Source organism: Daphnia pulex, chromosome 5, assembly GCF_021134715.1.
Source record: "Daphnia pulex isolate KAP4 chromosome 5, ASM2113471v1".
Classification (NCBI taxonomy): domain Eukaryota; kingdom Metazoa; phylum Arthropoda; class Branchiopoda; order Diplostraca; family Daphniidae; genus Daphnia; species Daphnia pulex.
The window spans coordinates 9,163,085-9,187,024 of record NC_060021.1 but is presented as its reverse complement, the minus strand read 5'-3'; the positions used below and the strand labels follow the sequence as shown (position 1 = coordinate 9,187,024).

At 39.6% G+C, this 23,940-nt stretch overlaps 9 protein-coding genes and 1 non-coding gene across 21 annotated transcripts; 5 read left to right on the top strand and 5 right to left on the bottom strand.

Moving 5' to 3' along the window:
- The first annotated feature begins 679 nt into the window (after positions 1-679).
- LOC124194355 (cysteine and histidine-rich domain-containing protein 1-like) lies at positions 680-2,835 on the top strand. 3 transcript variants are annotated; one of them, XM_046588509.1, is made up of 7 exons: positions 680-1,116; positions 1,238-1,335; positions 1,420-1,526; positions 1,593-1,895; positions 1,962-2,135; positions 2,211-2,414; positions 2,477-2,835. In XM_046588509.1, exons 2-7 carry the CDS (start codon positions 1,263-1,265, stop codon positions 2,678-2,680), a joined length of 1,065 nt encoding a protein of 354 aa, XP_046444465.1. In that variant the 5' UTR covers positions 680-1,116; positions 1,238-1,262; the 3' UTR covers positions 2,681-2,835. The 3 variants fall into 3 exon arrangements, with proteins under 3 accessions (XP_046444465.1, XP_046444466.1, XP_046444467.1); XM_046588510.1 differs by having other exon boundaries at positions 957-1,112; XM_046588511.1 differs by having other exon boundaries at positions 957-1,116; positions 1,241-1,335.
- A 253-nt stretch (positions 2,836-3,088) lies between these two features.
- Positions 3,089-7,819, bottom strand: LOC124194351 (glycerol-3-phosphate dehydrogenase, mitochondrial-like). 3 transcript variants are annotated; one of them, XM_046588503.1, is made up of 15 exons: positions 7,694-7,819; positions 7,370-7,617; positions 7,134-7,286; positions 6,894-7,065; positions 6,619-6,824; positions 6,490-6,544; positions 6,212-6,423; positions 5,860-6,150; positions 5,215-5,608; positions 5,106-5,149; positions 4,918-5,049; positions 4,774-4,857; positions 4,444-4,707; positions 3,893-3,991; positions 3,089-3,749 (listed from the first exon to the last, which is right to left on the bottom strand). In XM_046588503.1, the coding sequence occupies exons 3-15, from the start codon at positions 7,233-7,235 to the stop codon at positions 3,612-3,614; spliced, it is 2,193 nt and encodes a 730-aa protein (XP_046444459.1). In that variant the 5' UTR covers positions 7,236-7,286; positions 7,370-7,617; positions 7,694-7,819; the 3' UTR covers positions 3,089-3,611. The 3 variants fall into 3 exon arrangements, with proteins under 3 accessions (XP_046444459.1, XP_046444458.1, XP_046444457.1); XM_046588502.1 differs by lacking the exon at positions 3,893-3,991 and adding an exon at positions 4,198-4,308 and having other exon boundaries at positions 7,694-7,763; XM_046588501.1 differs by lacking the exon at positions 3,893-3,991 and adding an exon at positions 4,198-4,308 and having other exon boundaries at positions 7,370-7,706.
- Positions 7,820-7,833: 14 nt separating this feature from the next.
- On the top strand, positions 7,834-10,937 carry LOC124194353 (hyccin-like). Of its 2 annotated transcripts, XM_046588504.1 has the most exons (8): positions 7,911-8,213; positions 8,282-8,416; positions 8,489-8,614; positions 8,684-8,901; positions 8,969-9,070; positions 9,199-9,267; positions 9,369-9,505; positions 9,575-10,937. In XM_046588504.1, the coding sequence occupies exons 1-8, from the start codon at positions 8,073-8,075 to the stop codon at positions 10,063-10,065; spliced, it is 1,419 nt and encodes a 472-aa protein (XP_046444460.1). In that variant the 5' UTR covers positions 7,911-8,072; the 3' UTR covers positions 10,066-10,937. The 2 variants fall into 2 exon arrangements, with proteins under 2 accessions (XP_046444461.1, XP_046444460.1); XM_046588505.1 differs by lacking the exon at positions 9,199-9,267 and having other exon boundaries at positions 7,834-8,213.
- Positions 10,591-12,854, bottom strand: LOC124194354 (rho guanine nucleotide exchange factor 39-like). Of its 2 annotated transcripts, none has more exons than XM_046588506.1 (7): positions 12,620-12,854; positions 12,336-12,554; positions 11,917-12,250; positions 11,661-11,860; positions 11,143-11,598; positions 10,975-11,083; positions 10,591-10,900 (listed from the first exon to the last, which is right to left on the bottom strand). In XM_046588506.1, the coding sequence occupies exons 1-6, from the start codon at positions 12,761-12,763 to the stop codon at positions 11,018-11,020; spliced, it is 1,419 nt and encodes a 472-aa protein (XP_046444462.1). In that variant the 5' UTR covers positions 12,764-12,854; the 3' UTR covers positions 10,591-10,900; positions 10,975-11,017. The 2 variants fall into 2 exon arrangements, with proteins under 2 accessions (XP_046444462.1, XP_046444463.1); XM_046588507.1 differs by having other exon boundaries at positions 10,981-11,083.
- A 399-nt stretch (positions 12,855-13,253) lies between these two features.
- On the top strand, positions 13,254-16,201 carry LOC124194348. Of its 3 annotated transcripts, none has more exons than XM_046588493.1 (4): positions 13,254-13,457; positions 14,582-14,790; positions 14,860-15,230; positions 15,299-16,201. In XM_046588493.1, the coding sequence occupies exons 2-4, from the start codon at positions 14,664-14,666 to the stop codon at positions 15,455-15,457; spliced, it is 657 nt and encodes a 218-aa protein (XP_046444449.1). In that variant the 5' UTR covers positions 13,254-13,457; positions 14,582-14,663; the 3' UTR covers positions 15,458-16,201. The 3 variants fall into 3 exon arrangements, with proteins under 3 accessions (XP_046444449.1, XP_046444451.1, XP_046444452.1); XM_046588495.1 differs by lacking the exon at positions 13,254-13,457 and adding an exon at positions 13,779-14,128; XM_046588496.1 differs by lacking the exon at positions 13,254-13,457 and adding an exon at positions 13,779-14,522.
- LOC124194349 (dihydrofolate reductase-like) lies at positions 15,994-17,237 on the bottom strand. Its single transcript, XM_046588497.1, has 2 exons — positions 17,013-17,237; positions 15,994-16,851 (listed from the first exon to the last, which is right to left on the bottom strand). The coding sequence occupies exon 2, from the start codon at positions 16,839-16,841 to the stop codon at positions 16,239-16,241; it is 603 nt and encodes a 200-aa protein (XP_046444453.1). The 5' UTR covers positions 16,842-16,851; positions 17,013-17,237; the 3' UTR covers positions 15,994-16,238.
- A 1,156-nt stretch (positions 17,238-18,393) lies between these two features.
- LOC124194343 (dihydrofolate reductase-like) lies at positions 18,394-19,964 on the bottom strand. 3 transcript variants are annotated; one of them, XM_046588490.1, is made up of 2 exons: positions 19,716-19,964; positions 18,394-19,248 (listed from the first exon to the last, which is right to left on the bottom strand). In XM_046588490.1, exon 2 carries the CDS (start codon positions 19,232-19,234, stop codon positions 18,626-18,628), a length of 609 nt encoding a protein of 202 aa, XP_046444446.1. In that variant the 5' UTR covers positions 19,235-19,248; positions 19,716-19,964; the 3' UTR covers positions 18,394-18,625. The 3 variants fall into 3 exon arrangements, with proteins under 3 accessions (XP_046444446.1, XP_046444445.1, XP_046444444.1); XM_046588489.1 differs by having other exon boundaries at positions 19,725-19,961; XM_046588488.1 differs by having other exon boundaries at positions 19,483-19,740.
- An 89-nt stretch (positions 19,965-20,053) lies between these two features.
- Trnam-cau lies at positions 20,054-20,125 on the top strand. The gene has a single exon. It is a non-coding gene; the product is annotated as a tRNA-Met (tRNA).
- LOC124194342 (E3 ubiquitin-protein ligase Mdm2-like) lies at positions 20,110-22,769 on the top strand. Of its 2 annotated transcripts, none has more exons than XM_046588487.1 (5): positions 20,110-21,096; positions 21,671-21,833; positions 21,891-22,033; positions 22,095-22,295; positions 22,367-22,769. In XM_046588487.1, exons 2-5 carry the CDS (start codon positions 21,671-21,673, stop codon positions 22,670-22,672), a joined length of 813 nt encoding a protein of 270 aa, XP_046444443.1. In that variant the 5' UTR covers positions 20,110-21,096; the 3' UTR covers positions 22,673-22,769. The 2 variants fall into 2 exon arrangements, with proteins under 2 accessions (XP_046444443.1, XP_046444442.1); XM_046588486.1 differs by having other exon boundaries at positions 20,114-21,584.
- On the bottom strand, positions 22,684-23,886 carry LOC124194341 (transmembrane protein 231-like). Its single transcript, XM_046588485.1, has 4 exons — positions 23,551-23,886; positions 23,369-23,491; positions 23,105-23,309; positions 22,684-23,045 (listed from the first exon to the last, which is right to left on the bottom strand). Exons 1-4 carry the CDS (start codon positions 23,884-23,886, stop codon positions 22,771-22,773), a joined length of 939 nt encoding a protein of 312 aa, XP_046444441.1. The 3' UTR covers positions 22,684-22,770.
- Positions 23,887-23,940: the final 54 nt, after the last annotated feature.

Below are 23,940 nucleotides of genomic sequence, written 5' to 3'. Positions count from 1 at the left end.
TTGTTTCGTGCACTGGAACCGTTTCGAAAATATGACCATTTCTTAGGAAGGCGTGTTGCTTTTTCTTGCCGATGGCGATAGGGCGCCTGTTGGCGGAAGTTTCTTTCTATCGCCGACCTCTGAGGGGGAGGTAGAAATGTGAAAGGGCGGCCGAAGGGTGTGTTACACAGACCAACCAAGCTGTTTCCGACATGTCGTCCCTGGTAGAAAAAGAAATAAAACAGGCGGATGGGCTGGGTCATGGAGAGGAAAGAGGGCGAACGGTACTCTCTTTTACGAAACGAGCACAACGGCTACACACACGACCCCACCCACTTTCTATTCGACTCTCTCTCTCCTCCCCTGTCATTATCTGTCTCGCTGTTCCCCACTTTTCTTTTACTTCCGACTTTTCAGGTTGCGGTGTGGTCAGACGGTGGTTCTTCCACCGGTTTACGCAACTGAATGTCTGATACATTTTGCAGGCACGTTTGACACAACATTCCGTTATGATACAAACCTGTAAGCGGTAAACGTGCTCCAAGATCCGCATTTTAATTTGTACTTTTCCACGTAAATCGCGCGGTATGTAGCTATCAAAGGGAAATGGGGCGACATCAACTAGCGCCAATCACAGATGGTGGGAAATCGCAACATTTTATTTTTACAATCCTATCGGGCTATCCGCTATCGTCGAGTTGAGGATAAAAATCATCCTGAATATTACCATTATAGTACCATTAGGCCATGTAACTAACCTTCGAGGCGAATTGGGTAATTTCGGAAATTACTGGTTCTAAAAGAAAAGGATAAACGTAAACATTGGCAGATTGAGAAGAATCTATTAATTTACCAAACGTTTGCATTTCAGTTGACTTGAAAACGGAAAATAGGGCGCTGAGAGTAAAAATAACTTTTCTAGATTTTTCTAGAACCGTTGCTTATGAAAACCGCTAGGTGTCTCTAGCTGTGTCGCCTTTTTGATACACAAATCTTTCTGGAGTCGTCTGTAGCCGTCCCATTCAACTCAAGTTCTGCCAAAAGTTTCAAACGGTTTCAACTTTTCACCGGTTATAAACAGTTTTCTACATCAATCAATCGAAATAATTTTATTGATTAATATCAATAATCGTGTAGGTAAATTTAAAATTAAATAATTATTTATTTTCCTTCTATATAAAATGTTTCGAAGTTTGGACATGCGACCATACTATCGTGTCGTTGTTGATATTAAAAGACTTCGCAATTTTTAATCTAGAAATTTTACGCGAAAATCTTTCAAAATGTCATCTGAAGGCTCTCTGTGTTACAACAGAGGATGCGGAAAAAGATTTAATCCAGATCAAAATGGCGATGGTATGAGTTATAAATTCAAGCTTAACAATTAAAATGTTCTTGCAACAACTCAATTAATATTTAATAAAAGATTATTTCTTACAGATGCTTGCATTCATCATCCTGGAGCTCCATTTTTCCATGATGCTTACAAAGGGTGGTCTTGTTGTAAGAAAAAATGCACAGATTTTACAGAATTCCTCAACATAAAAGTAAATATTAAGTCTAAATAATTCAATAGAATTTGCATTATCAATTCAAATCTTTGGTTTCAATAGGGGTGTTCAAGATCAGCCCATAATGGTGAGAAGCCTGTAGAGCCAGAAAAACCAGAAGTTGATAAATCTAAAGCAAGTGAAGTAATTGAATATAAAGCTCCTGAACCAATAAAGCCATCATCATTGCTGAGGCCTCCTTTTGAATCCCCTCTAATCAAACTGAAATACTCAATTAGTGCTAGTCTTCAACAAGAATTGGAAAAAGTTAAAGCCATTGACAACTCAAGTCAAATAGTAGAAAATAACTTTACGTCCGATGGAATCAGAGTTGGCGCATCTTGCAAGAATGGAGGTTGTAAGCAGGTAACTTTTCTGATACATATTCCAATAATATGAAGACTGCAGTTCATCTATTACTTTTTACCCCAGACGTATGTGAATGAGTCTAGTAACGATTCAACATGTACGTATCACGCTGGCGTACCCATCTTTCATGAAGGACTCAAGTACTGGACGTGTTGCACTCGACGAACCAGCGATTTTCAAGCATTTTTAGACCAAGAAGGTTGTTCAACTGGAACACACGTCTGGAAAACTGAAAAAGTAAATTTTTATAATAGGATTTGTTTAGTTTCGAATCGAGTATTGAAATTTACCGGTGCCATGCCTTTTGACTAGGAGGAGCAAATCAAGAAATCAGTTCAATGTCGGCAAGATTGGATGCAAACTGGAACACACGTAATTGTCAACATTTACTGCAAAAAACCCGATCCTACCAACGAATCCTTGACTTATGTTGAGGTGAATCCAATCCGTTTACGTGTCAGAATCAATCTTCTTGCTGGCGGACCATCCTATAACTCTGACATTGAATTGCGCGGAGTAAGTACAGCCTGTTTAAACTTGTTTATATGAATCCGATTACCACAATTTCGTTTCGATAGATTATCGATACTGTGAACAGTAGTGTTACATATACACCGAACAAAGTTGAAATCAAACTCAAGAAAGCTGAACCCATGTCGTGGAATAAATTGGATATACCTCGTCAAGTACCAGTGGAAGCAGCGGTAGAAGATGAGAAAAAGAAACAAGAAACCGAAGAAAATCTGCCCAAAGTCGATGTGTTGGATCTAAGTGATCTCTGATTAATTATCAAGCAGGCTTGCGTTTATAAACTTTTTAAGTTCAAACGGAAAATTTGGCCAGTCCAATGCCCGCTTCAACGAGGTTTCTCACCTCATCATATTACATGTTAAACAATCCAGCATAATGAAACAATACAATGCTGATTTAAAACAAATTTACACAATGATAGTTTTTACTGCTGAATAATTTTCATTTTATTCTTAGGAATGCTCCTTGAAAGTAGAACTCGAGACAGAATTTGTTAACCTAGATCAATCACAACTCATTTTCCATTTCGTTCTAAAGTTCGTCATTTAAATCGTCATTCAACATTGGCTTCACGGCTGTGTTCTATTCTAAAGGTTACAGCTAAAAGTCCGATCTATTTAAGCTATATAAGTACTTACACTTTTGCGTTAAAAGTTTCCTAGGGATTTCAAACGTCTATTTATTACTAATAGAGAGACAAATACAAAAACAGGCAACAATGAAAAAGAAGCTACACTGAATAGACCTGCTAGGAACTACAACGAACTATCTGAAACGATTATGGAGAACCAGAAATACGTATGCGTTGCGTTGTGGATCTCACTGTGCAGACTATTTAGGAATAATAACAGTGAATTATTAAGTTAAGTAAAAAACACTTCGCACAACCAATCGAGAGAAAAACGGATGAAATACTTTGGCTTTGTTCGAATCGATAGATGTTATTTTCTGTGGCCGATTTATCCCATAAGTTTTTTGAAGTACGGATCAGTACGAAAAAGGGATAAAAGTATCGGGGAATAAAGTAATTAAATAGTACAGCTAGTAGAGAAAAACGACTAACTAACCGATGAGTTCAATGATTTTAAAAAAAGGAGAGGGGATTTTGTCATATAGGTGTAACGCGAAACGGTGGTAGCCGCAAATTCAACCTAAATTATTTTAAAAAGCATCTCAGACTACCTAAACTCCTCCTCCACTGCGATCAACAGGAATAGCTTTCCTCTTGGCTTCCTCTTCTTCAGCATTTTTCTGTGCTTCTTGTGCCAATTGGTCAAAGCGCGAGTTGGTTACGCGACCAGATTTTATACAGGCCATCAGCTGCAATTTAAAAAAAAAATAATAGTTAAATTGTTCACTAAGACGATTGAAAAAAAAAAGGCTACAGTAGAGCAAGCAGAATGCACCAGGGCAAGGAAGTAAGGAGACAGTTAGTAAAGCTTTTAAAATTTAGTTAAATCCACCTGAAGAAATTCGTCCAGCTCAACCAAACCGTTCGAGTTGACGTCCACCTCTCGCAGGATCTCGTGCATCATGGTACCCGAAATGCTCTCACCTTGACGCTACACAGAAGAGAAGGGAAAAAAGACCAAATAAGAAGGACGAACACAGCAGGTTAATAACCTCACCACAAAAGCATTCTAAACATATCCCAACTACAAGGTATTTCCTTTATCAAAAGACACGGTAAAAAGACCCAAGGAGGAGTAAGAAGCAAGAAGCTATTGCCTAAGCTGCATCTATTATCTGTTCTTAAAATCTTCGAAACCTGTATGAACTCTGAAAGATCAGTTTGTCCGTTCAACCGCAAATCGACTTTATTCAGAGCTGCATGTATCTCCTCTCCCGAAATTTCATGGTTGGGAATTAAATCTCCAACCTTGTCAAACGAAATAAGTTTTGGATTTTAAAATTACCTTTACGAATTACATGAGACCATCGGTTTTCGTTAATCGGTTAAAGGTATCTTATCGTAAATGATGATTTGATGAATATAGTACAAACAAGAACATACCTTAAGTCCTCGACGAATGTCATTAATGGAGATGTATCCTTTCTTATCGTGATCAAGTGCCTGGAAACGTTTGATGTAGTTCGAAATTTCTTCACGCGATAAGTTAATTGGGATTTTGTCTCGGCTCTGACGGTTGACTTGTTGTCCCATTTCTTCTCTAACAAATTTGACAGCTTCGGCATGTTGCCGTTTCTGCTCGTCTTCCGACCATTTTAGCTCCTCCGCCATAATAGAAATAATACTAGGAAGAGCTTCTTCAGCCGCCTGTGAAAGAACAATTAAAAATCAAGCTTCATGAAATGGGCAAGTCGCTAAAGTTAGGCCTCGTACCTGAACATTGAGGAAGGCTAAGCGAAGTCGACGAGCAATCACGTCAACAGCAGTGCACGCATACTCTCTTACGGCATATCGGACCTGTTCGAAAAATCTCTTGTGTTTAGTACTCCCGATAATAGAAATAACGTCACTACGTACTTCAGCATCAATGTAAGGAAATTCTTCGTGCAACCGCTTTCCGACAATCGGCCACCGTTTACCTGTCAATGCAGCCAGTTTGGCAACAGAGAAGGCTCGGTCTCCGTAAGTTTCTGACAAATGTTTGGCCACCTAGAATAACAAATTTTCAATTAATTTTAACAACCCATGTTTATTGTATTAATTACCTCACTCTCCAGCCCGAAATCTTGCACCAATCTAATAAACATAGCTGAATGGCAAAAATGAAAAAAAAGATAAGTAATAAAATAAAACAAACATATTTTCATATTTTACTTGGTGTCCAGCCGTGAGCTCCCTCCAAGAGTAGACCATCGGTAGCTGAACCTCGAACAGCTGGCAAGTTACACGTCTTGACTGCTGCATCTAGTGTTTCCATGGCCATGGAACGGTATGTCGTCCATTTACCTCCAGCAATTGTTACGAGACCGCTATCACTCACGTGTACAATGTGGTTCCTGACAAGCGATTGAGAATCTGGCTTATTTGGATCGGAAACTAATGGACGGATGCCACTCCAGGCTGAAAGCACGTCACCACGACGAACTTCAATGTCTGGGCTCAAGTACGATCGGATTTCACCGAGAATGAACTCAATATCGGCTTCAGTTGGACTAGGATGGTGGGTTACTTCGCACGGAGTATCAGTGGTTCCAGCGATTGTCAAACCCTGACGAAAGAAAAAAAAAATCAATTAGATTTTAAAGATACAGGTTCATTTGCACGACGACGACCTAACGCGGTACAAATTAATTTTTACATAACTTTTAACTAATTTTATTTAAAAAACAAAACAAACAAATATGAATTCTGTATGAAAACCAACACAAGTTTGCGTTTTTCTTTGACATGACCACACTATTCTAAAAGTGAATGGTCATGTCACGTGAGTAAACATTATTTCGTAAATTTTATTAGTACCTGCCAAGGTAAGAAGAAAATGACACGTCCGTCCGAGGTGGAAGGATCAAGTAAGCCCATGCTGGCTGGGCTATAATAATCGGGTAAGACTATGTGAACACCAGCTGAAGGAGCGCATATTTTGTTCACCGCTTGCTGATCCATTTCTCGGATTGAATCTGTGAATGGTCCCGTGGCATTGATGACACACTTGGCTCGGACTTCCCATTCTTTGCCGGTAATCTCGTCACGTACACGAGCACCGGATACCTTTTCTTGGCCTTCACTATCTTTACTTTTCGTGAGACTAACCTGTTGGATTCAGTCAAATGTTAACCAAAATTCTTGTTAGTCACCAGTCGATGATGCTTACCACTCTCACGTGATTGGCCACCGTAGCACCAAGGCGTGCGGCAGTTAAAGCGATGGCAATGTTCATTCGAGCATCGTTATGTTGGCCGTCATAGTACACGATCGCACCGCAAAGTTTGTCTTTCCGAAGCATCGGAAACAGTTCAATGGCCTTCTCTTTACTCAATACGTAAGAACTTTTGATGCATTTAGAACCAGCGACCAAATCGTACACTGGTGAAGACGTAAGACAAATTTGTTAAAAATATATTTTTACCAAAAGATAAGATAGCCGGATACTTTTTATTCCAGACCAGTAGTAAGGAATTTGCCACCACTTGTAAACCGGTAACATCTAGATAAAGAAATCGGAGAAAGCATTAATAATGCATTAAAAAATGAAATAAAATGTTAATTCCAAAACTTTACAATAGGTAGAGGATAAGAAAGATGAGGCGCAATTTCTAATAGATTCGCTCGTTCGTGAAGGGCCTCCTTAACCATTCTATATTGTTCAATATCTAAATTGAAAATTGCTTTTTGAAGATAGCGCACTCCGCCGTGGAGCAGCTTTGTACTTCTGCTACTCGTCCCTGAGCTGAAGTCATCTAATTCCACAATTGCTGTTTTTAATCCTAAAAAAATAATTAAAACCTGTGATTGTTTCCACACATTTCCAGTGACAAAATTTAGGTTGATTATACCTCTAGAAACTGAATCTAAAGCACATCCTGCTCCTGTAGCACCTCCTCCTATTACAAGGACATCGTAGACTTCATCTTCAAGTGCTTTCAGTTGCTCACTTCTTGTTGGGAAAGGCTTATTTGGTCGTGCCTTCAGAGAGTCACCAGCATGGACATGCAGACCAAATTGTTTCTGTTGGATGATGAAATGAATGGTTATGAAACAGGGCTTCACAGTTTCATCGTAATAGTAGGACATACCTTAGTGTGATTATCATCTCCAAAAACCCATGATGCAAGAGCAACTGTTCCACCTAAGGCAATTCCTCCAGCAGCAAGTTTTCTCATTCGACTTGCAGCCATGGCAGCTATCAATGGTTAAACAGCTAATGTTTAAAATCAAACTATTAGCACCTATGCATAAATATTCACAGTTATTAATCAATGAATGAAAATTGGGTGAGAAAAGTTATATAACAAAACCACTGAAATCCAACCTTTGCAGTGCTGAGTGGAACGTCCGATTTAGACACCGGCTTTCGTTTAAATATAGAAAGCTCGATCAGGACGGTCACAGGTAGTCTTAGTACCAAGACACACAATCACAGATTGAACAAACGAATCGACTTCCTTTCACTCCAAACTCTAGCAGACATGTGATGAAATACAGGATAGGCGGAGTCTCTCTCGCGTGATACTCAAAATTCTGAAATCCCGAAATTAGCGAAACCGGTTTATTCCATACCTAGCAAACGGCATGAGCCAAAAAAAGAAAAAAAAATTCAAACGGAGGAAAGACCAAGGTCATGAGAGTCATGCACCCCTTTATCACGTGGAACAACCAAAGGCAGAGCGGCAACGGGACGGGACGGGATGGACATTTGGGCGATTTGGGCAAACCCGCACAAGTGGTCAGAAGGTGCTTCCCTCCCTTTTTCACGCAGACGTTCTTAGTCAGGTGATTGTTAAATGTTAGAAATGTCAAAATGATGTTAAGACTTAAGATGTGAAATCCATCTTTGGGTCATTTGAACTGATAACAAAACATTATCACATATTGAAAAGTGACTTGGTGTTGTGGATGTGACTTGACTTTTGGGTTTGTTTTGTGTTCTTGAAACCGGCAAAAGAAACGCCCTCTTTCTACGAATCATCCGTATATGATACTATCGACTTAAATAAATAATAAAACTAATCAAAATGGATGAAGATATGCGACTCTTTATTAGTGATTGGTTGAAAGATGCACAAAATGACGGATGGAGCAAAGCTTTGTCATCCAACTCTGACATGATGGAAGCTATCTTTAGCCTCATTGAAGAATGGAAAAGCAATAAAGACGTAAAATTGTGCTTGTAAAATTTTAATTAAGTGTTATCATTATCATAATTATTTTTTTTCTTGTTTAGTTATTCAACATTCTTTGTATACGCCTCTTTGGGTACTACCGTGAAAGCAATACGGAATCAAAAGTGTTCTCATTGCAATTTGTCCCTAGTCTCATCTATTCTTATTTAAGTGCAATTGCACAAGGAGAACGAAAGGTAGAAAATTGTTCAAATAATAACTGTTTTTTTCTGTGACATATCTAGTTTTTTTTTTTTTTTTTTAACCAGGATGCAGGAAGTATGCAAACATTTTTGTTAGCAATATACAATTTGGAGGCTGGTGGAGAAGCCCAAAGTCCCAAGACCCATTCTTTCAGAGTACCAAACATTGCACAGCCTTCTATCTACCATGATGTAATCATATAGCAGTCATCATCATAATTAGAATGTCATTGAACTCTTCCTTAATACCCTTGTTTCCAGACTTCAGCCATAGCCTCATCTTCCCTGACAGAGTCTGCTTTAAAGAGGCTAGATCCAACCAACCGAATTACGGTCAAATTTGGTCCCCACCCACACTTGAACAGCTTCAATGCTGAGAACCGCCTTCCCGCTATGGCCGCCTTATTACGCATTTACTCCAACTACCTATCTATGTATTCGAAGAGCACTTTATCCGAAACTTGCATGGCCTTTCGTCGGTAAGAACAAAATCTAATTTCTATTTAGCGTGACAATGCAGATCTTTTAAAACGATTTCTTTCCCAGGTTGGTAGCTCAGGGCTACACGCGTAATTCCGAAGGCTCGCCGCGAATTCCATTGTCCTCAAATTTATTGGTCGAAATGCTCCATCTGATCTACTCACTGACGTAATCATTAGTTCGTGCATAAAGAGGGGGCGAAGTTTTCCTCGCATGGCTTTTAAATGATTTTATTGTTTGATTTCTCTTTTATCATTTGATTTCTTTTTTTTCGCCATTTTGGTTTGGAATTGCAGTCCATTACCCATAATTACCAACGACACCTTTGTTCGATTGCATTCTCCTCCTCCAACACCGGTCGCTAGGTTTGCATTCTTTTTTGTTTGGCTTGACTTGTTCTTTTATCCGTTATTTGCAATCAACTAAAATGAAATGCTTGTTGACATATAATCATTTATATTTTCAGCATGGAAGATGAGGACCTTGCTAGTGCAGCCAGACAAACGCTAGAAGCTGTGCAACGTCGAGTAGAAATGGAGTTGATGGCTGCACCAATCTTAGTGAGTGCCGCCATGGCCGATTCGTCTCATCTTAGCATTAGAGGTATCACAATGTGATTGAGTCATTCCTTGCAGAATTTTCCTGAACGTGTCATATTTCATCGGTTTATAGGTGAACATAGTTCGCCCCAATTAATGAGCACCGGCGCAAACGGTGGCTCAGCTCGAGCAATGTGGAAATCCATGATAACGAACGCTTCATTCCGAACCAAAAAACTACCGGACGATATTACGGTTGCACAGGTAGCAGAGGCCGCTGCGGCTGCAGCAGCTGCTGCCGCGGCTACTCCAGCATCGTCATCTCAATACCAGACTTCACCGGCAATTCACTTAGGAGCCATCACGGAAGAGAATGATGAACCGAGCAGTGGAGGCGGAGGCAAAAGCAGTTTCCGACTATCGGAGCTCGTCAAAAAGAAGAGCAAGCCAAAACCGGCAAGAAATAAGGCTAATAATAACGGTGGTGTCATTCAAGACGGCCATCACGCGGCTGAAAGTAACGGTGTCATATCCAGTTCTACTGACCGAAACAGCGACAGTGAAACTAAAGAAGAAGCAGAGCTGCGCCGGCGCAGCAGCGAATTCAATGGAACTCAGGTTTAATGCCTCGAGCTTACTCCTAGCAGGAATAAACAACAACCAGTCAAGTCGACGTATCAAACATGAACTTTCATTCCACACATACTGACCATCGGCATGAGTCCAGGTGGACGCTGAAACAGTTCTAGGACCACAGTCATTGAATGAAATTATCTGCTTTGCTTTCTTCTTCTTCCTTCCCCCCCAAATCTCCAACTGTTTTTCCCCTCTCGTTGTTCTTGGCCTTTTTCCATGGCGCCTGGCGTCTTCTTTGTTCCAGTTGTCCGTGCCATTAGACTGTCTTCATCTTAATACCTCAGTATAGTAGTTACAGACCAGTGTGTAGAGAAGTCATCTGGCGGTTTTGGTTCAGGGAATTTATCAAGAGTGGTGTGTTGAGGTTGTGATTCCAAACCATTAGGACAAATTAAGAGGAAAGAATACGATTGCGCCTGGTCTAGCGGTTGAGAGGGAGTTGAAGACACGCTAGTTCCGACATATTGTAACGATTCCTTTAAAGTGAATAACTTGGCACATCAAACAATTTCCTTTTAGAATTGAAAATTCCCATCTGTATTTCATAATTGTAAAAGCGAAAGAAATGTTTTGCATTTCGTGTTTTAGGGATACCTTTTTAAGTAAAATTTCTTTCGGCTATTAAAATAACTTTTTCCTATTTCTTCCCTTGTTACTGTTAACTTCTCCCTACATGATAGTTCTCCAATTATAGTAAAATGGTCGGTGTTGTTATTTATCGCACTCGCGTGTACATGTTGTTCTTTTAAAAAGAAAATCTCCAACGATGGATGCAAGGAAGAAGCATAGACAGCCCCTCCCTTTTTAAAATAACTGTTTGTACCTGCAGGTGTGTGCAAAATAGATTACTGTACAGAGCATTCATTAAGTATGTATGTATCAAACTAATTGACTCACACTCACTGGTATGAAATTTTTTTTTCTATTGACACGGATATTATTAATCTGTATTGACGGTAAAATCTGTTTGAATAGGCGGGGAGTAAAAATTAAATACTGGGGGAGCCTGAAACATAAACAAAAAATTAGAAAGAATTACATTTAAAAAATTGCTACAGAAGATACCTCGTGAACTGGCGAACAATTTGGTGAGGACGGAGCGATGAGGGCCAACAATTTCCGAGGAGAATAAGGGAACGAAGGTGACCCGGAACAAGATTCCGGCCATTTAGGCAATTTCAAAAGACGTGGTGACTTGACACACGGTGACTTGAGTGTAGGACTTTGTCGAGGAGAGTGAGAACCCGTGTTTTCAGACCGGAGCACTTCTACTTCAAAAGAACTTGGCTGGCAAACACTTGGGCCATTCAGCGTAAGTTTCTTCTGGTGGAATTTTCGCATTAAACTGTCTTTTTGATGTAATTGGCGCTTCCGTATTGGCCGACGGCTACTACTTTCCTTTCTAAGTGTTCTGAAATTGGCTTCAAGCTGTTCAACAGCAGCGTTTATAGTCTCTACCCACTGTTTTCCTTGGTCAGCCGTATCCGAACAAAGCAGCAAAGATTCGTCTCTGCAGGTTACCTAAAGAAATCGTGCAGAGTATAAGCCAAAATAAAGTTGCAAGGATTATAATAAGATGTTACCCTAAAAAGTCCATCTCCTACTACGGCTTCCGCTTTGCAATGACGAAGAGGAAAGACACAACTGCAGACAAGGGATCCTTTCAGGTCGATTTCATTGCTAGGAGAACGAACTTTACAGTACAGCAACATATCATTGAAGAGGATAAAGTATCTGTTATGGGCTGATTCACTATCTGCAGAGACTTTTCTCAAACTTCCTTCTAAAGACAAAAGAAATGGTGAGGAAAAGTGCTGTAGAATTGAAATCGATGATTACCTTTGATGAATCGACGACCGGGTGAGATAATTTTGGGATTTCCTTGTGCGAGTGAACGTTGTATTCGAATCATTCTTTGCATGTTCTCGTGTTCACGAATCTGTTCATTTATATGGTGAGCAACAGCTTCAATTTGTTTAAGAGCAGCATTTAAGATGGCATGTTCTTCTTCCTGTTCTTCTGTGTGAACTATCAATTCAGTGAGGAGTAGTCGATATCTTGGAACACGTTGAATTGGTACTATCAACAAAGCTTCTAGTTTTCTGGAAATGTGTGGTAAACGTTCTTGTTGGCTTACAAAGGTTTCAAATGCTTTGTTTGATTTCCTTAGACCCTGTTATTGGAATTGGTAACTTGCTTGAAAACAGATTCAATAGTAGAGTGGAAAAATTTTCTAACTACTGGAATTAAATGCTTACCTGTAAAGAGCTGATGGCAAGTTCATAGTCGTGAGCATATGTGGAGTATAGTTTGAGATATGGTGCAATTTTACAAAAGGCAGATCCAACATTTTCAGATTTTTGCAACTCTTCATTCAAAACCACATTTAGTGCGTATAGAGGTTCTATGTCTCCAAATATAGCAGAAAAACTATGTTTTGGTATAATATTTTTGTCTCTGACAGGCCTGACAAAACCCTTCAATTATGCAAATCAAAAGTTAAGGTTTGGACAAACGTTATAGAAAGAACATTTCGGCTTACGTTGAGTAGCATTTCCAATTGTGTGATGTAAGACTCCTCTGAACTAATAATTTCATTCAACACTCTGTTTCTTAAACGTAATTTACGTTCTTTCTCTTCTATACTTTCATGCTGAGCTGGAGGAGAATCCATTGCAATACTCATGTGGCCCTCATTGAAAAATCAACACAAACGGTGACGAAAATCTGAAACTGAATTCAAATAAGCGACGCCATTAGCGTTGCCAGATTTTGATTCGGTAACCAAATCTCACAAAGGAAAAAAAAAGAATGTTTGTTTGGCAATAATATTACATAACTTTGTTATCATAACGGAATTCAACGTAATCAAATATTTGCACACAAAAGACCAGAAGCTATTATTTAAATTAACAATCTTACAGTCTTCAAATATTTACATTAGTTATTCAATTCACGTTATTTTCGCATCCTTACGAAATTGTGAAATGAATCACAAGTGATTAATTAAATTTTGCCAGGAACTTATCATCATTACGCTTTTCCATAAATTCAATAAAGAATTTGGCAAATAATCCGCAGTTTAAGCTTCCACGCTGGAACTTTTTTCATATGTTTTGAACAAAGCCACAAAGGAGTGGACCATATTCCCTATCCCACCCTATCCCCCCTAAAATTTAGTTGGTTGTTGTCTCTCAGAGACAACACACGTCACAGTAAAGTCTCTCACACTCAACGATACATTTATATATATACAAAAGAGGCGCAGTGTGCCCTTTTGAGTCTTTCTTGCAAAATTGTACATAACTGTCGTATTGTAAAGTAATATATTATCAAGTTATAGTTCAACTATCGCCTCTATTTGCCACATAAAGTGTTCGGTAAGGATAAATTTCGTTCTATACTCCTCTGTGTGGTTGTTGTTGTTGTTTACGTGTACCAGCAACAAAGAACTGGCCCCATAGAGAAAGTTCTATTTCGTGCTGGTCGCTTTCGATCAATTGATGTGTGACGTCAACGAAAACCCAGTCCATTCATCTCGCATTTTTGGCTAGCAATTTTTTAATATAAATTTATTCACGAAAGTAGCGAAAGGGCAAAAGAAGGGCTCGGTTTTCCAATAATCGATGCAAGTCAGCGAGCCTAGCAACAACACACAGTATAGGGTTTTGTAGGGTTGGGCGGGCTCATCTTGGTCACGTGATCCTCGTGTACAAAGGACATCCTGATTTTAAGCTCCTCCCCTTTTGTGTGTGTTGCGTTGTTTTTTTGGGAAAGAAATTCGTGGGGAAAAAACCAGAAACTTTCAAGTGGCGTAGCACAACACAGCTGACGACCATCTTTTGGTTTGTTGTTTTGGAAAACAAACGCTGGCGCAAGTTCAGTCTATCCAAAGTGTTTTGGTATCCCAAGACCCCGCCCTCGTCATAACCTTTTCGCTGCAACAACATTCGGCCATCACGTGATCGAATTTCTCTCCCTACGTATTATTTCCACTTTAGTCATTTATACTGGGACCTTGTCTAGTGCGTGCTGTTCTACACCTGAGTTGGTGAGCGTCATTTATTTTGAATTATTCTGGGCCCTGTTTTTCATGCGCGCATGCGGCGCATCTCTCTTTGTTGTCGTTTTAACTAAAAATCGATCCTCGCTTGTAAATCGATAGTTGGACTGGGTTTTTTGTTTACCAACATTGAGAAAAGCGCTTCTGCTGCTCGTGCTGCGCTGAAAGAATTTGGAAAGGGACGTATTTTTTGGCATGGGTCAACTAGCAACGTCACACGAGTAAAACAGTCGTGCTAATTTTAGTCCCGCGCTCGGAACAAGCAAGGCATCTTGAAATAGTTATATTTACTCAGAGCTCGGGAAAAGGTGGCAGTGTTTTGATTGCGAAAAACCCCTCGTTTCAAGCTACTTACGGAATTTTTGGCAACCTGTGTCACGCAGTATGACGTCACTACACGAAACGGGGATAACTCTAATTCTTATCTTCTTCTTTATTTAGTGTTTGTTGCTGCCTGGTGATCCTGATACATACAAAATTGCAGTGCATTCAATCAAGAAATTTGTTTTTTTAAAAAGTGATTATGTTGAGCCAACTCAAGAGTTATCTGTTTGGAGCTGCCGATGGCGATTTGATGCAAGAGCCTGCCGTAGGCGATTGTGCTAATAACGGCGGCGCAGAAGACGATTGGGTCCTTGTGGATACCCAGGGTAAAATTTAACTCATTATTACTATTATTATTATCGCAATTCCTAACTTATTTCTTCACCAATTTTCAGAAGTTATCGGAGATGTGGCAAGCGATGAAGAAACGCTGGCCGGACTTGAGGAATCCTGGATCGTTACTCAGGATGTTGCGTTAAAAGCCATTGTCAAACCGGGCAAGAACAATGGATACGGACGTCGTCACCGCCAGCCCAAAGGGACCAAACCCCGTAGATGGAAAGGATCTAGCAAGAACAACAGCGGAGGAATCAAACCCGTCCAAGCTTCCTCGAATGAGGATAATGAGAGCACCAGCTCGTCTATTGCCATTGTGCCCAGCCCAGAACCGTTGACACGTCCAGCAGCTTCCCCTGTGACAGCATCGACCGTCTTGGCTGCTTCTAGCGATGCCAAACAAATGGCGACCATCGCATCCGCTCGAATTGTACGTTTTTAAATTTAGAAATCATCGCCATTAACGATAGATTAACCAACACATTTGCATAATTTCAGGCTAAACAGAAAGCGGACAAGAACTGGATGTCACGCAAGAATTTGCTGCGAGGCAATCAGACCATGATGGCCGCTGCTGGACGCAATAATCGACGCAGCCAACTGATTGGCAGTCGCCTTTGCGGATCCAACAACAATCGCAAAAGCCACCAGTTTTAAACACGAAATGATTTTCTTTCCTTAAATTGGCACACGCTTGTTCGTTTTACTTTATCATAGACGTCGTCCTGATTTTAGGTGCTCGTCTCGATTCCCCCCCTACACCTTCCTTGAAAATGTGCCCCTCCCTCGTCTCGTCCCCCTTTCAAGAATTATCGGATAGTTGCATTTGTATGGTGGATCTCTCGTCTGTGTGAGTGTTTTTTTGTGCGTATGTCATCGCGTAATCAGACTAACGCGTTCAACTAATCCGCCGATAATTCAGACACACACAAAATTTGAAAATCAAAGAGAAAAACAATTGTTTGGGCCCCTCTTTTTACTCCACAAACAACAGCTGTCTCTTTAGTTTCTTATCTAATACCTGACAAAAACAAAAATGTTGATTTATTTTTGAGTTTATATTATTAACTTTTTTTTGCGCCTTTTATTTTTTGAGTTACGTGTGAAGATTTTCGGAAAAATTCAGCTGTAGCAATATTTTTTACTTCTCTCTCACGACTTTGCATAACGACTCTGGCTAAGTAAAAAGAAAATTGAGAGTAAAATATGAAATTTATTAAAAATCCCTTGACACCGTACAACTAAAGCACTGTTTAAAAACAATTTTGGGGAAATGAAAATTTTGAATGTTTACCGAATCCGTTCGTAGCGTTGATTTGTTGCGCCATTTATTTCTCGTGTCTGATTTGTAATTTTTTTTTTCCCTTATCAAATGTTCAATAACATCTCAATCATCGCATATTTGAGTATTCTCGTTTCTTTTTTAATATCTTCTTTTCTATACCAACGGATTAATACCAGTGGTTTGAAAGACAAAGACTTGGAAATTGACGCCATTTTCATGCTGGGTCCCTTGTAGGACGTCGGGGTCGTGAACAAGGGTCAGACGGGACTCGTCGACGCGTGGGAAAAACACATCCGCCGGATACGTCTCCTCAATTGTTGTCCGGTAAAGCCGATAAAAATAGGGCGAACGTAAAGCTTCTGTGTAGACGGATACACCGCCATGAACCCAGACCCGGTCTACACGCTCCTTAATCTCTGGTCTGTTGAGATGATTAATAATATCTTCGAAAGATGAGCAAACAAAAACATTTTCCGGAAGTTGATCGGCGCTCATAGATCGACTGAGAATGTAACAGATTGTATCTTTCCAAGGATTATTGTCTCCACAGGTCTTGGCGATCGATTCCCAGTTAGCACGGCCGAAGATGGAGGCATGGACTTTGCCCCCATTGCCTTGATAATTCTGGGTCATCTTCAGAAAGTAGGCAAATTCAGAGGGCAGACTCCAGGGGAGTGTGCCGTCCTTACCAATACCCAAGTTTTGGTCGCATGCCACCATCAGCTCAAGACGGGGATAGTCAGGAACTAAACTCATTATTGCTTACCTGTACGACAATAAAACAAAAAGACGATAGTTAGAAAATGACTAATACATCAACAATTACAAAACATGAATACAACATATATATTTTTTTCTCTGCATTACTTTTACCTTTGAGAAATATGGATATTTTGTCCTAAATTAGTAACTACGGATAAAATTTACCTTTGTAGGGATTTCTATTCGATATTAACAATGCTAATGCGATGTTATGTGACGTGGTTGATCAAAGTCTTTTATGACGAGTCTTAAACTTCCTGAAGAAACACACCTGCTGATGATGATTCCAGTCACGCTCAGGAAAGTAGAACAAGGTATACATGGTGAAAGACCGTTGACTTTGCCAGTCACGAAAAACCGAAATCAACAAGTGTGACGTATGATGACGTCGTCTGCTAAAAAAACCCGCTACTTCTCGTTGCTATGACGCTTTCGAAACAAAACACCTTTGGGCATTGAAGCATAGACAAAGACCACTGGTTTATGCTCTTCATAAGAAAATTAACATGGCCAACTGTCGCCAACATTCTTGCTACCCTTCCTCCTATTTCTCCAATCTTGGACTACTTGTCCTGCCCTCTAGTGTACGTTTTCATCTCTACACTCTGCTTACTTCTATTCAATTGCAATGATTCAATTGATTTCTCTGCTTTTGTAATTAGCAAATGTCAAAATTAAATACAATTTGACTTCTTAATAAAAATTTTTAAGGCAAAATTACCTAAAACTATTAAACGCCAGCAAAGAATTTTAGCAAGACAGAAGGAAAACAATCTTCGTCTGCAAAACCCTTCGTAGCCTCGGTGCAGTACAGTACTTTGTCCGCTAGAGGCACTACAAGCACTCCAAGAACTCGGGGTCAGTAGGGATAGGGCTAAAAGGATAGCACATGCGAAACCAGTCTTCTTTATCTATGATTGAAGTGTAAGCCACTTAAATATTCGTCTGCTCAAACAAATTTACTTAAGTTGTTAGTGTTAGACTTATAGGGCTCTTCGGGATCTGTTTTATTTAGCCGATTTATCTGGCAACGCAGCATGGTTCGAGACTTTTTTGAGGGAAGAACGGGGAGAAGAGGGAGAATGGGACGAATGGGGGAGAAGAGGAAACGTGGGTCCCCTTTTTTTTCGTACGCCCTCCTCCCTCCCACTCGCCCCATTCTCCCTCTTCTCCCCGTTCTTCCCTCAAAAAAGTCTCGAACCATGCTGCGTTGCCAGATAAATCGGCTAAATAAAACAGATCCCGAAGAGCCCCATACAAGGCTTTGCTCCCGTTGATCCAAGCCTTTAATACTTGATATGCCCAAGTTTAAAGTTCGAAAACGAAAAATGTGGAATACGTAAGTTGTTAATCAATTATTTATCGTTTTATTTATTCATGCATGACATTGCACATTCCTCAGTTTGATAACCCACGTGTACGTTTTTCAGCACTTTTAGACCTTGTATTTTATAGAGCTATTTTGGTTTGAATGTTTGATTATCCTTAATGTTGAGAAACGTCAGGTCGTACTTAAAGCATTAGTTTAAAAAATTATTTTTAAAAAATTATTTACGGTTTTCGATTTCCCATTATTTATTTTCTCACAACCCAACTTGTTTGATTGGTGTCCTACTTTCCCGCAATTGTCGATTCGTTTATTTGCTCGGGAATGTTTTTTGAGTCATCAAATAATAAATCAGGTTACTGTTACAAACACTGGGGCATGTTTCCGTTAGAGAGCATCATAATCAAATATCGATTTCAATCATTTTGCAGGTTAGGACATTAAATTGGGCTCAAGGAGCATCGAGTAAAGGGCAAACGCCAGTGGTTTCATAGACATGGATTTGATAACTGACGCCGCGGTCCAGTTGAATCCCTTGAGGGACATCGGGATCGTCAACTATTTGGAGTTGGCATTCGTCGTATCTAGGAAAAAACACATCGCACGAAAATTCAGCGTCGATCTTGGTATGATACAATCGGTAGAAATGCTTTGAACGAAGGGCCTCCTTGTAGCCAAACCCTCCTCCGTGCATCCAGACCCGATCGATACGTTTTCTCATATCTGTTTGACGCATGTGAGCAATGATTTCTTCAAGACTTGAATGGACGTAGACGTCGCTGTAGTTTCGCACATCATCTTCCGTCATGGAGCGACTCAAAATGAAACATATGGTATTGCCCCAAGGTTTCATTTCCGGTGGGATGGACTGCCAGGTCTTGGTAGCGAATATGGAGGCGTGCACTTTTTCCGATCCATTTGCGCACGTAGTCATCCGTCGATAGTAGGAAAATTCGGTTGGCAGGTGCCAGGCCATTTTATTTTCCTTTCCAATTCCCAGTTTTAAATCGGTTGCGACCATTAGTTCCAGTCGAGGGAATTCGATTTCCGATGTGTCCATGTCAGACCTATTAGCTACATACAAACATGACATTCAGTAATTCAATCAATTTCCTTCAAGGTATAAATGTGAAATGACGCGTGTGCATGTCATACATTTAGCTATAAAAGCCATGACCTCATTTCGCAAAAGACATATTTTATATGTGTTTATTATTAGAGAGAAATTTCCTAGAAATTTTATTATAGAGATACTGTATTCATTATTAATAGAACTGGTAAAAACCTTGGCTGATACTTTATGGTTACCTTTCATTTTGCGTTTAGACTTTTCAATCAAACCCCGTAATTAATACACCGTTTTAAATTCTCTAGAACAGGTCTGATACTTCGCAGTGCTACAAAACAAATTTCACTTCCAAACCAGTCGAGTCCAGAACACGGGGAAAATGACAATTATTGATTACTAGACTAGCCAACAAAACCCAAGTTCGGTGTAGGTAAGTTAATATCCAACAAAAACAAAATAAAAAAAAGTTTACTTGTGTTACCTTAGCAGAGCAAACTAGACGAAACTAAATGTGACTTGTGACATTTACCAACCAGTCGAATCCTGTTTCTAAAAGAAAACTGATAAGAAGGCCGGTAGTAAACATCTATATCGACAGCCTATTTGTGCTCCCAGCTTTGTTGCCAGTCATCCTTAGAAATAAAAAAAAAATTAGACGGGAGTGCAAACGAACTTTGGTAATAATGTTACGTACACAAGCGCAAACTCAATCTATCTGACATTTCCATTTCCTTGTCGAGTGTCGATCAATTTATTTTCCTTCAAAAAAAAAAAATAAATTATTTACTTTATTGATCAACCAAAAAGAACAGCAGAGTGGCGCAGCGGAAGCGTGCTGGGCCCATAACCCAGAGGTCCGTGGATCGAAACCACGCTCTGCTAAAAATCTTTTTATTTTTCAATTTTACTAAATTCCCCCATGGCAACAGTCAATTCGAGTTCACATGAATGAAAGCAATTTGTTTTCACACATCGTTCGCAAATGTCGCACGCAAATCAATATCAACGAAAAAGCTCTAGGCCGATGGCCAGGATCGTTGATTAAGGATCCAGTATTCTTCAATCCAGCAGTATTCTTTACCAAATTATGGATTACTGTTGCTAATGGGAAGCCTTGAATGCAAGCATTGATTTTTACTTTGTAGATCTTAAATCTTTGATCGTGCCCTTCAACGACCTAATTATCACTTGTCCTAGTTGATGAAAATCCTCTTAATGCAATAGATAATTTCGTAAACAACCATTAAACGCATAATCCGCATCTTTAAACTTGTATTTTCTCCTTTAATGCTTATAGCAGTAAAACGTTGCACTGATATGCTCCAGAGGATGCGATAATCATGTAGAACATTGTCCTCAAACTCTTGCAAGTGCTTTTCCGTTATCTACTGTAAATCGGACCCGATGGAAGAAATCGCCGTTCCCGTTCAGACGTGTCGAATTTCGTGTGGATCTCGTTTTAAGAAAAGAGCCGATAAGGAAAGATTACAAACTGGAGGTTTCTCCGCTTTGTATATCTTCACGACCCTGACATTAATAGTTTGAGATTTTGTTCATACAGTAAAATAATAATCTTCCATGACATTTTAGACTTTCTAACATAATGTTAAAATGGGCGTGATCAAAATTCTTTCTTATTTGTTGTGTGTGAAAGCTTTCCCCCTCACTAACAACAAACGGTTTTTACTCACTCAAGAGTGAAACTCTTTCAAGCTCAGGCACGAGCACGAACTATTTGAGAAATGCCGCCGCCCAACGGAAAGCTCAACAACAACGACGAGTCCGGGCAGGTTGGGCCCAATTGTGATAGATTGTGGACGCCTGAATGATTACTTCACTATATTTCATAAAATGTGAGTAATCACGCCTCTGGTGAATTTCCCAAACTTAAATAAAATTACTAATTTTGTATGTGCCTATTCTCTGTAATATGAGACATCAAGACAGGCAAAGTATGTCAAATACCTTGACTGACACACACCTTGATATGCACAGCTGCTAGAGAAATTACTGTAACTCAATCTAGAGTTTCCTGTACATAACAGAACTACTTACAGTAGTAATACGATACAAGGCGTGCATTTCAACGGACTTGAACGTACTCTATTCACGATCGAGTCGGAACAGACAAGACGTGTTCGAACATGTTTCTAGCGTTCGCAATAACGCCCTAGGCCTTGGGAATATACTTCTAGCAGACGATTCTGGCATTTCAATTCAGTCGACTTTATCCTATCAACAACCCTAGTCATTCCATTTTGTCCGTCCTGTTTTGTTTTTTTCCTACAAGTTTGTTTACCAAGTGTTTAAAATTGCTAAAAATATGGATACCCACTCTGTGGTAAATATCAAAATTTTTTTATTGAGTTTTAGATTTTTGTGTGTTTTAACATTTACTTGATGGTTACACTTGGCCTTGCTGTTTAGATGATATGTGATGGAGTTCAAATGGAAGAACCGGCGCGTAAACGTTTCTGCCCAGATTTCCTGTCGACCGGGTCTGGTTCATCTTCATGTGATGGTGTAAATGTAAATGATGATGATGACGATGATAAAGAATCTGTTTATTCTTGGCAGAGCTATGAAACAGGTATGTTTGCGATGCATCACTGTGCAAAGAAAAGCAATTAATGTTCTTATTTAACAGCTTGGGCAGCTGATTCTGTTGACGACTGGAGTTTATCAGATCCTGATGAAGTGGATTCCCTTACAGAATTTGAAATTGTTGACGAAGATAGTACAGATCTAGAATCTCAAAGCAGTGACTCTTCTTCTTCTCTTGAAATTACGGTAAGCAACAAAGCCCACAGATGTTTTATTTTTAGATATAAAAATGTATTTATCTCTTCAGAATGTTCATTTTCCTGAAGGCCTTTTGCCAGCCCCACTAGCCGACAGTAGTTCTTCTTTTACCGACGAGTCCGGTTGGGACGATCCTAACGGTGAAACGGATAGTAACTTCGACAACTCTCAATCGCAAACCAGTTGGAAATGTCTTAAATGCAGAGCACCAACTTCAGCCCCACGCAATTTCTGCTTCACTTGCTATCAGGTACTGTTATATTTATCACATTCTCACGAAATTTAAGTGTCTGACATTTTATTCTTTTTTTTTACTAACAGAAGCGGAAATCAAGTCGACCACCACGTCCAGTAAGAAGGTCTAAAAAGCCTGGGAGAACCAAACCATCTGGCACTTCTCTAGACACTGACTGTGCGATGCTGATATCTGCACCTGGCACTTCAAATGATAACAACATGTGCACAGTGTGTCACGTCGGAATTCGGGATGGTGCCTTCGTTCACAGAAAAACAGCTCATGTGGCAGCTTGTTATGCGTGTACTTTGAAAATCTCAAGAAAACCTAACGCAAAGTGTCCTATTTGCCGTCAGTCGATTCAAAACACTATAAAGATTTTCTTTAATTAAAAAATCAACACTTCTCACGTTATTTTTAAACTCGATTCATTTCTTAGAAAAAAAAACCATGGAAATATAAAAATACATTCAGTTAATATCCTCATAACTCATTTAAAATTATGGCTGACAGTTTTTATACGTTTTTCATTCCATGTTGGAATCATCTGTTGGCCGAAAACGACGTTCTTGAAAATACCTACTACATAGGAGAAAATCAACAGAATGGAAGCGTACTGGATCCAAGCCCACTTGAGAACATTCCAGAGGCCAGGCGTATATTCCAGAACCGCTTCCGTGTATCGAATGTAACTGTGAACTCGCAATAAGCCATCGGATGGACCGTAAATCGGAGAATAGTGCCCATTACGGGTTTCGGTTCCATCTAAAAAGATAAAATTTCAATCGATTGTCGTAAAAAGATAAGATATTTGGATTGCTTACAGTCACGTTCGTTGTAAGCTCGAAGCAAGTCGGAGATTTCAAATTGTCCCATTACGGTTTGATTATAACGGTTGTCTGACTGTCGGTAATTGAGCATTCGCTTCTGCAGCCATTGTAAATCCCCTACGTAGTGCAATCCAGTTAACGGAATGCCAGAATTATATTGAATCACGGCCAATGATTCCATAGTTATGGATGAGATATCCTACAATCACAAAAATACTGATTTGGTCTAACTTATCTTTGAAGTCAATAAAGACTTACTTTTAATCGGTAAGAAAATATTAAAAATAACTGAATGAAATGAATTGTTTGATTAGTCTCCAGTTCCAAACTCAGATCTAGTCCATCCATAAGTCCGTCGTCATCTTCATCTTTTTCCATAACCTAGCCATTAAAAATCAATTATTTTAAAGTTTGCTAAAGGAATTATTGGCAAAACTTACAGTTATCGATGGAAAATGCAAATATTGACTAGTGAGCGAATTATATTCTGTGAAAGTGCTCCACGTAACATCGCTGGATGGTGAACGAGCCAAAAGTAATGCCTGATACTTGAAGCGGACATCCGGTTGTTCTCGATGCACATTATGTTTTACCCAAAATCCATGACTACTGTAGGCAACTAATAAAGGAGCAAATACGCACACTAGAAAACATAAGGACGCGAAAAAACAGGCACGTGAAATCAAAGTCGATTGATATTCTCGTACAAGAGGAGTTGAGTAGAACGTTAATAATGCCATTGCCGCACGGTTTGTTTGGAATTGTTTGGTAACCATGGTAACCTGATTTAATTGGTTTAACTGTTATTCTTAATAAATGGCATATTTTGT

What these genes read in the sequence shown, in the direction of transcription:
- LOC124194354 (XM_046588506.1), bottom strand. Translation starts at nt 12,763, where the DNA reads ATGAGTATTGCAATGGATTCTCCTCCAGCTCAGCATGAAAGTATAGAA. An exon ending in TTGCCATCAGCTCTTTACAG is followed by an intron (nt 12,251 to 12,335) that starts GTAAGCATTTAA and finishes TTCCAATAACAG; the next exon opens with GGTCTAAGGAAATCAAACAA. An exon ending in ATTGTTCGCCAGTTCACGAG is followed by an intron (nt 11,084 to 11,142) that starts GTATCTTCTGTA and finishes TTTATGTTTCAG; the next exon opens with GCTCCCCCAGTATTTAATTT.
- LOC124194348 (XM_046588493.1), top strand. Translation starts at nt 14,664, where the DNA reads ATGTTGAGCCAACTCAAGAGTTATCTGTTTGGAGCTGCCGATGGCGAT. An exon ending in GGTCCTTGTGGATACCCAGG is followed by an intron (nt 14,791 to 14,859) that starts GTAAAATTTAAC and finishes ACCAATTTTCAG; the next exon opens with AAGTTATCGGAGATGTGGCA. An exon ending in CCATCGCATCCGCTCGAATT is followed by an intron (nt 15,231 to 15,298) that starts GTACGTTTTTAA and finishes GCATAATTTCAG; the next exon opens with GCTAAACAGAAAGCGGACAA.
- LOC124194355 (XM_046588509.1), top strand. Translation starts at nt 1,263, where the DNA reads ATGTCATCTGAAGGCTCTCTGTGTTACAACAGAGGATGCGGAAAAAGA. An exon ending in TCCAGATCAAAATGGCGATG is followed by an intron (nt 1,336 to 1,419) that starts GTATGAGTTATA and finishes TATTTCTTACAG; the next exon opens with ATGCTTGCATTCATCATCCT. An exon ending in CTGACATTGAATTGCGCGGA is followed by an intron (nt 2,415 to 2,476) that starts GTAAGTACAGCC and finishes TCGTTTCGATAG; the next exon opens with ATTATCGATACTGTGAACAG.
- LOC124194351 (XM_046588502.1), bottom strand. Translation starts at nt 7,235, where the DNA reads ATGGCTGCAAGTCGAATGAGAAAACTTGCTGCTGGAGGAATTGCCTTA. An exon ending in TTTCTTATCCTCTACCTATT is followed by an intron (nt 6,545 to 6,618) that starts GTAAAGTTTTGG and finishes TTCTTTATCTAG; the next exon opens with ATGTTACCGGTTTACAAGTG. An exon ending in AGCTCACGGCTGGACACCAA is followed by an intron (nt 5,150 to 5,214) that starts GTAAAATATGAA and finishes TTTGCCATTCAG; the next exon opens with CTATGTTTATTAGATTGGTG.
- LOC124194342 (XM_046588486.1), top strand. An exon ending in TTGGCAGAGCTATGAAACAG is followed by an intron (nt 21,834 to 21,890) that starts GTATGTTTGCGA and finishes CTTATTTAACAG; the next exon opens with CTTGGGCAGCTGATTCTGTT. An exon ending in CTTCTTCTCTTGAAATTACG is followed by an intron (nt 22,034 to 22,094) that starts GTAAGCAACAAA and finishes TTATCTCTTCAG; the next exon opens with AATGTTCATTTTCCTGAAGG.
- LOC124194341 (XM_046588485.1), bottom strand. Translation starts at nt 23,886, where the DNA reads ATGGTTACCAAACAATTCCAAACAAACCGTGCGGCAATGGCATTATTA. An exon ending in TGCATTTTCCATCGATAACT is followed by an intron (nt 23,492 to 23,550) that starts GTAAGTTTTGCC and finishes TTTAATGGCTAG; the next exon opens with GTTATGGAAAAAGATGAAGA. An exon ending in AGCTTACAACGAACGTGACT is followed by an intron (nt 23,046 to 23,104) that starts GTAAGCAATCCA and finishes TTATCTTTTTAG; the next exon opens with ATGGAACCGAAACCCGTAAT.
- LOC124194349 (XM_046588497.1), bottom strand. Translation starts at nt 16,841, where the DNA reads ATGAGTTTAGTTCCTGACTATCCCCGTCTTGAGCTGATGGTGGCATGC.
- LOC124194353 (XM_046588504.1), top strand. Translation starts at nt 8,073, where the DNA reads ATGGATGAAGATATGCGACTCTTTATTAGTGATTGGTTGAAAGATGCA. An exon ending in TTGCACAAGGAGAACGAAAG is followed by an intron (nt 8,417 to 8,488) that starts GTAGAAAATTGT and finishes TTTTTTAACCAG; the next exon opens with GATGCAGGAAGTATGCAAAC. An exon ending in ACTTGCATGGCCTTTCGTCG is followed by an intron (nt 8,902 to 8,968) that starts GTAAGAACAAAA and finishes TTTCTTTCCCAG; the next exon opens with GTTGGTAGCTCAGGGCTACA.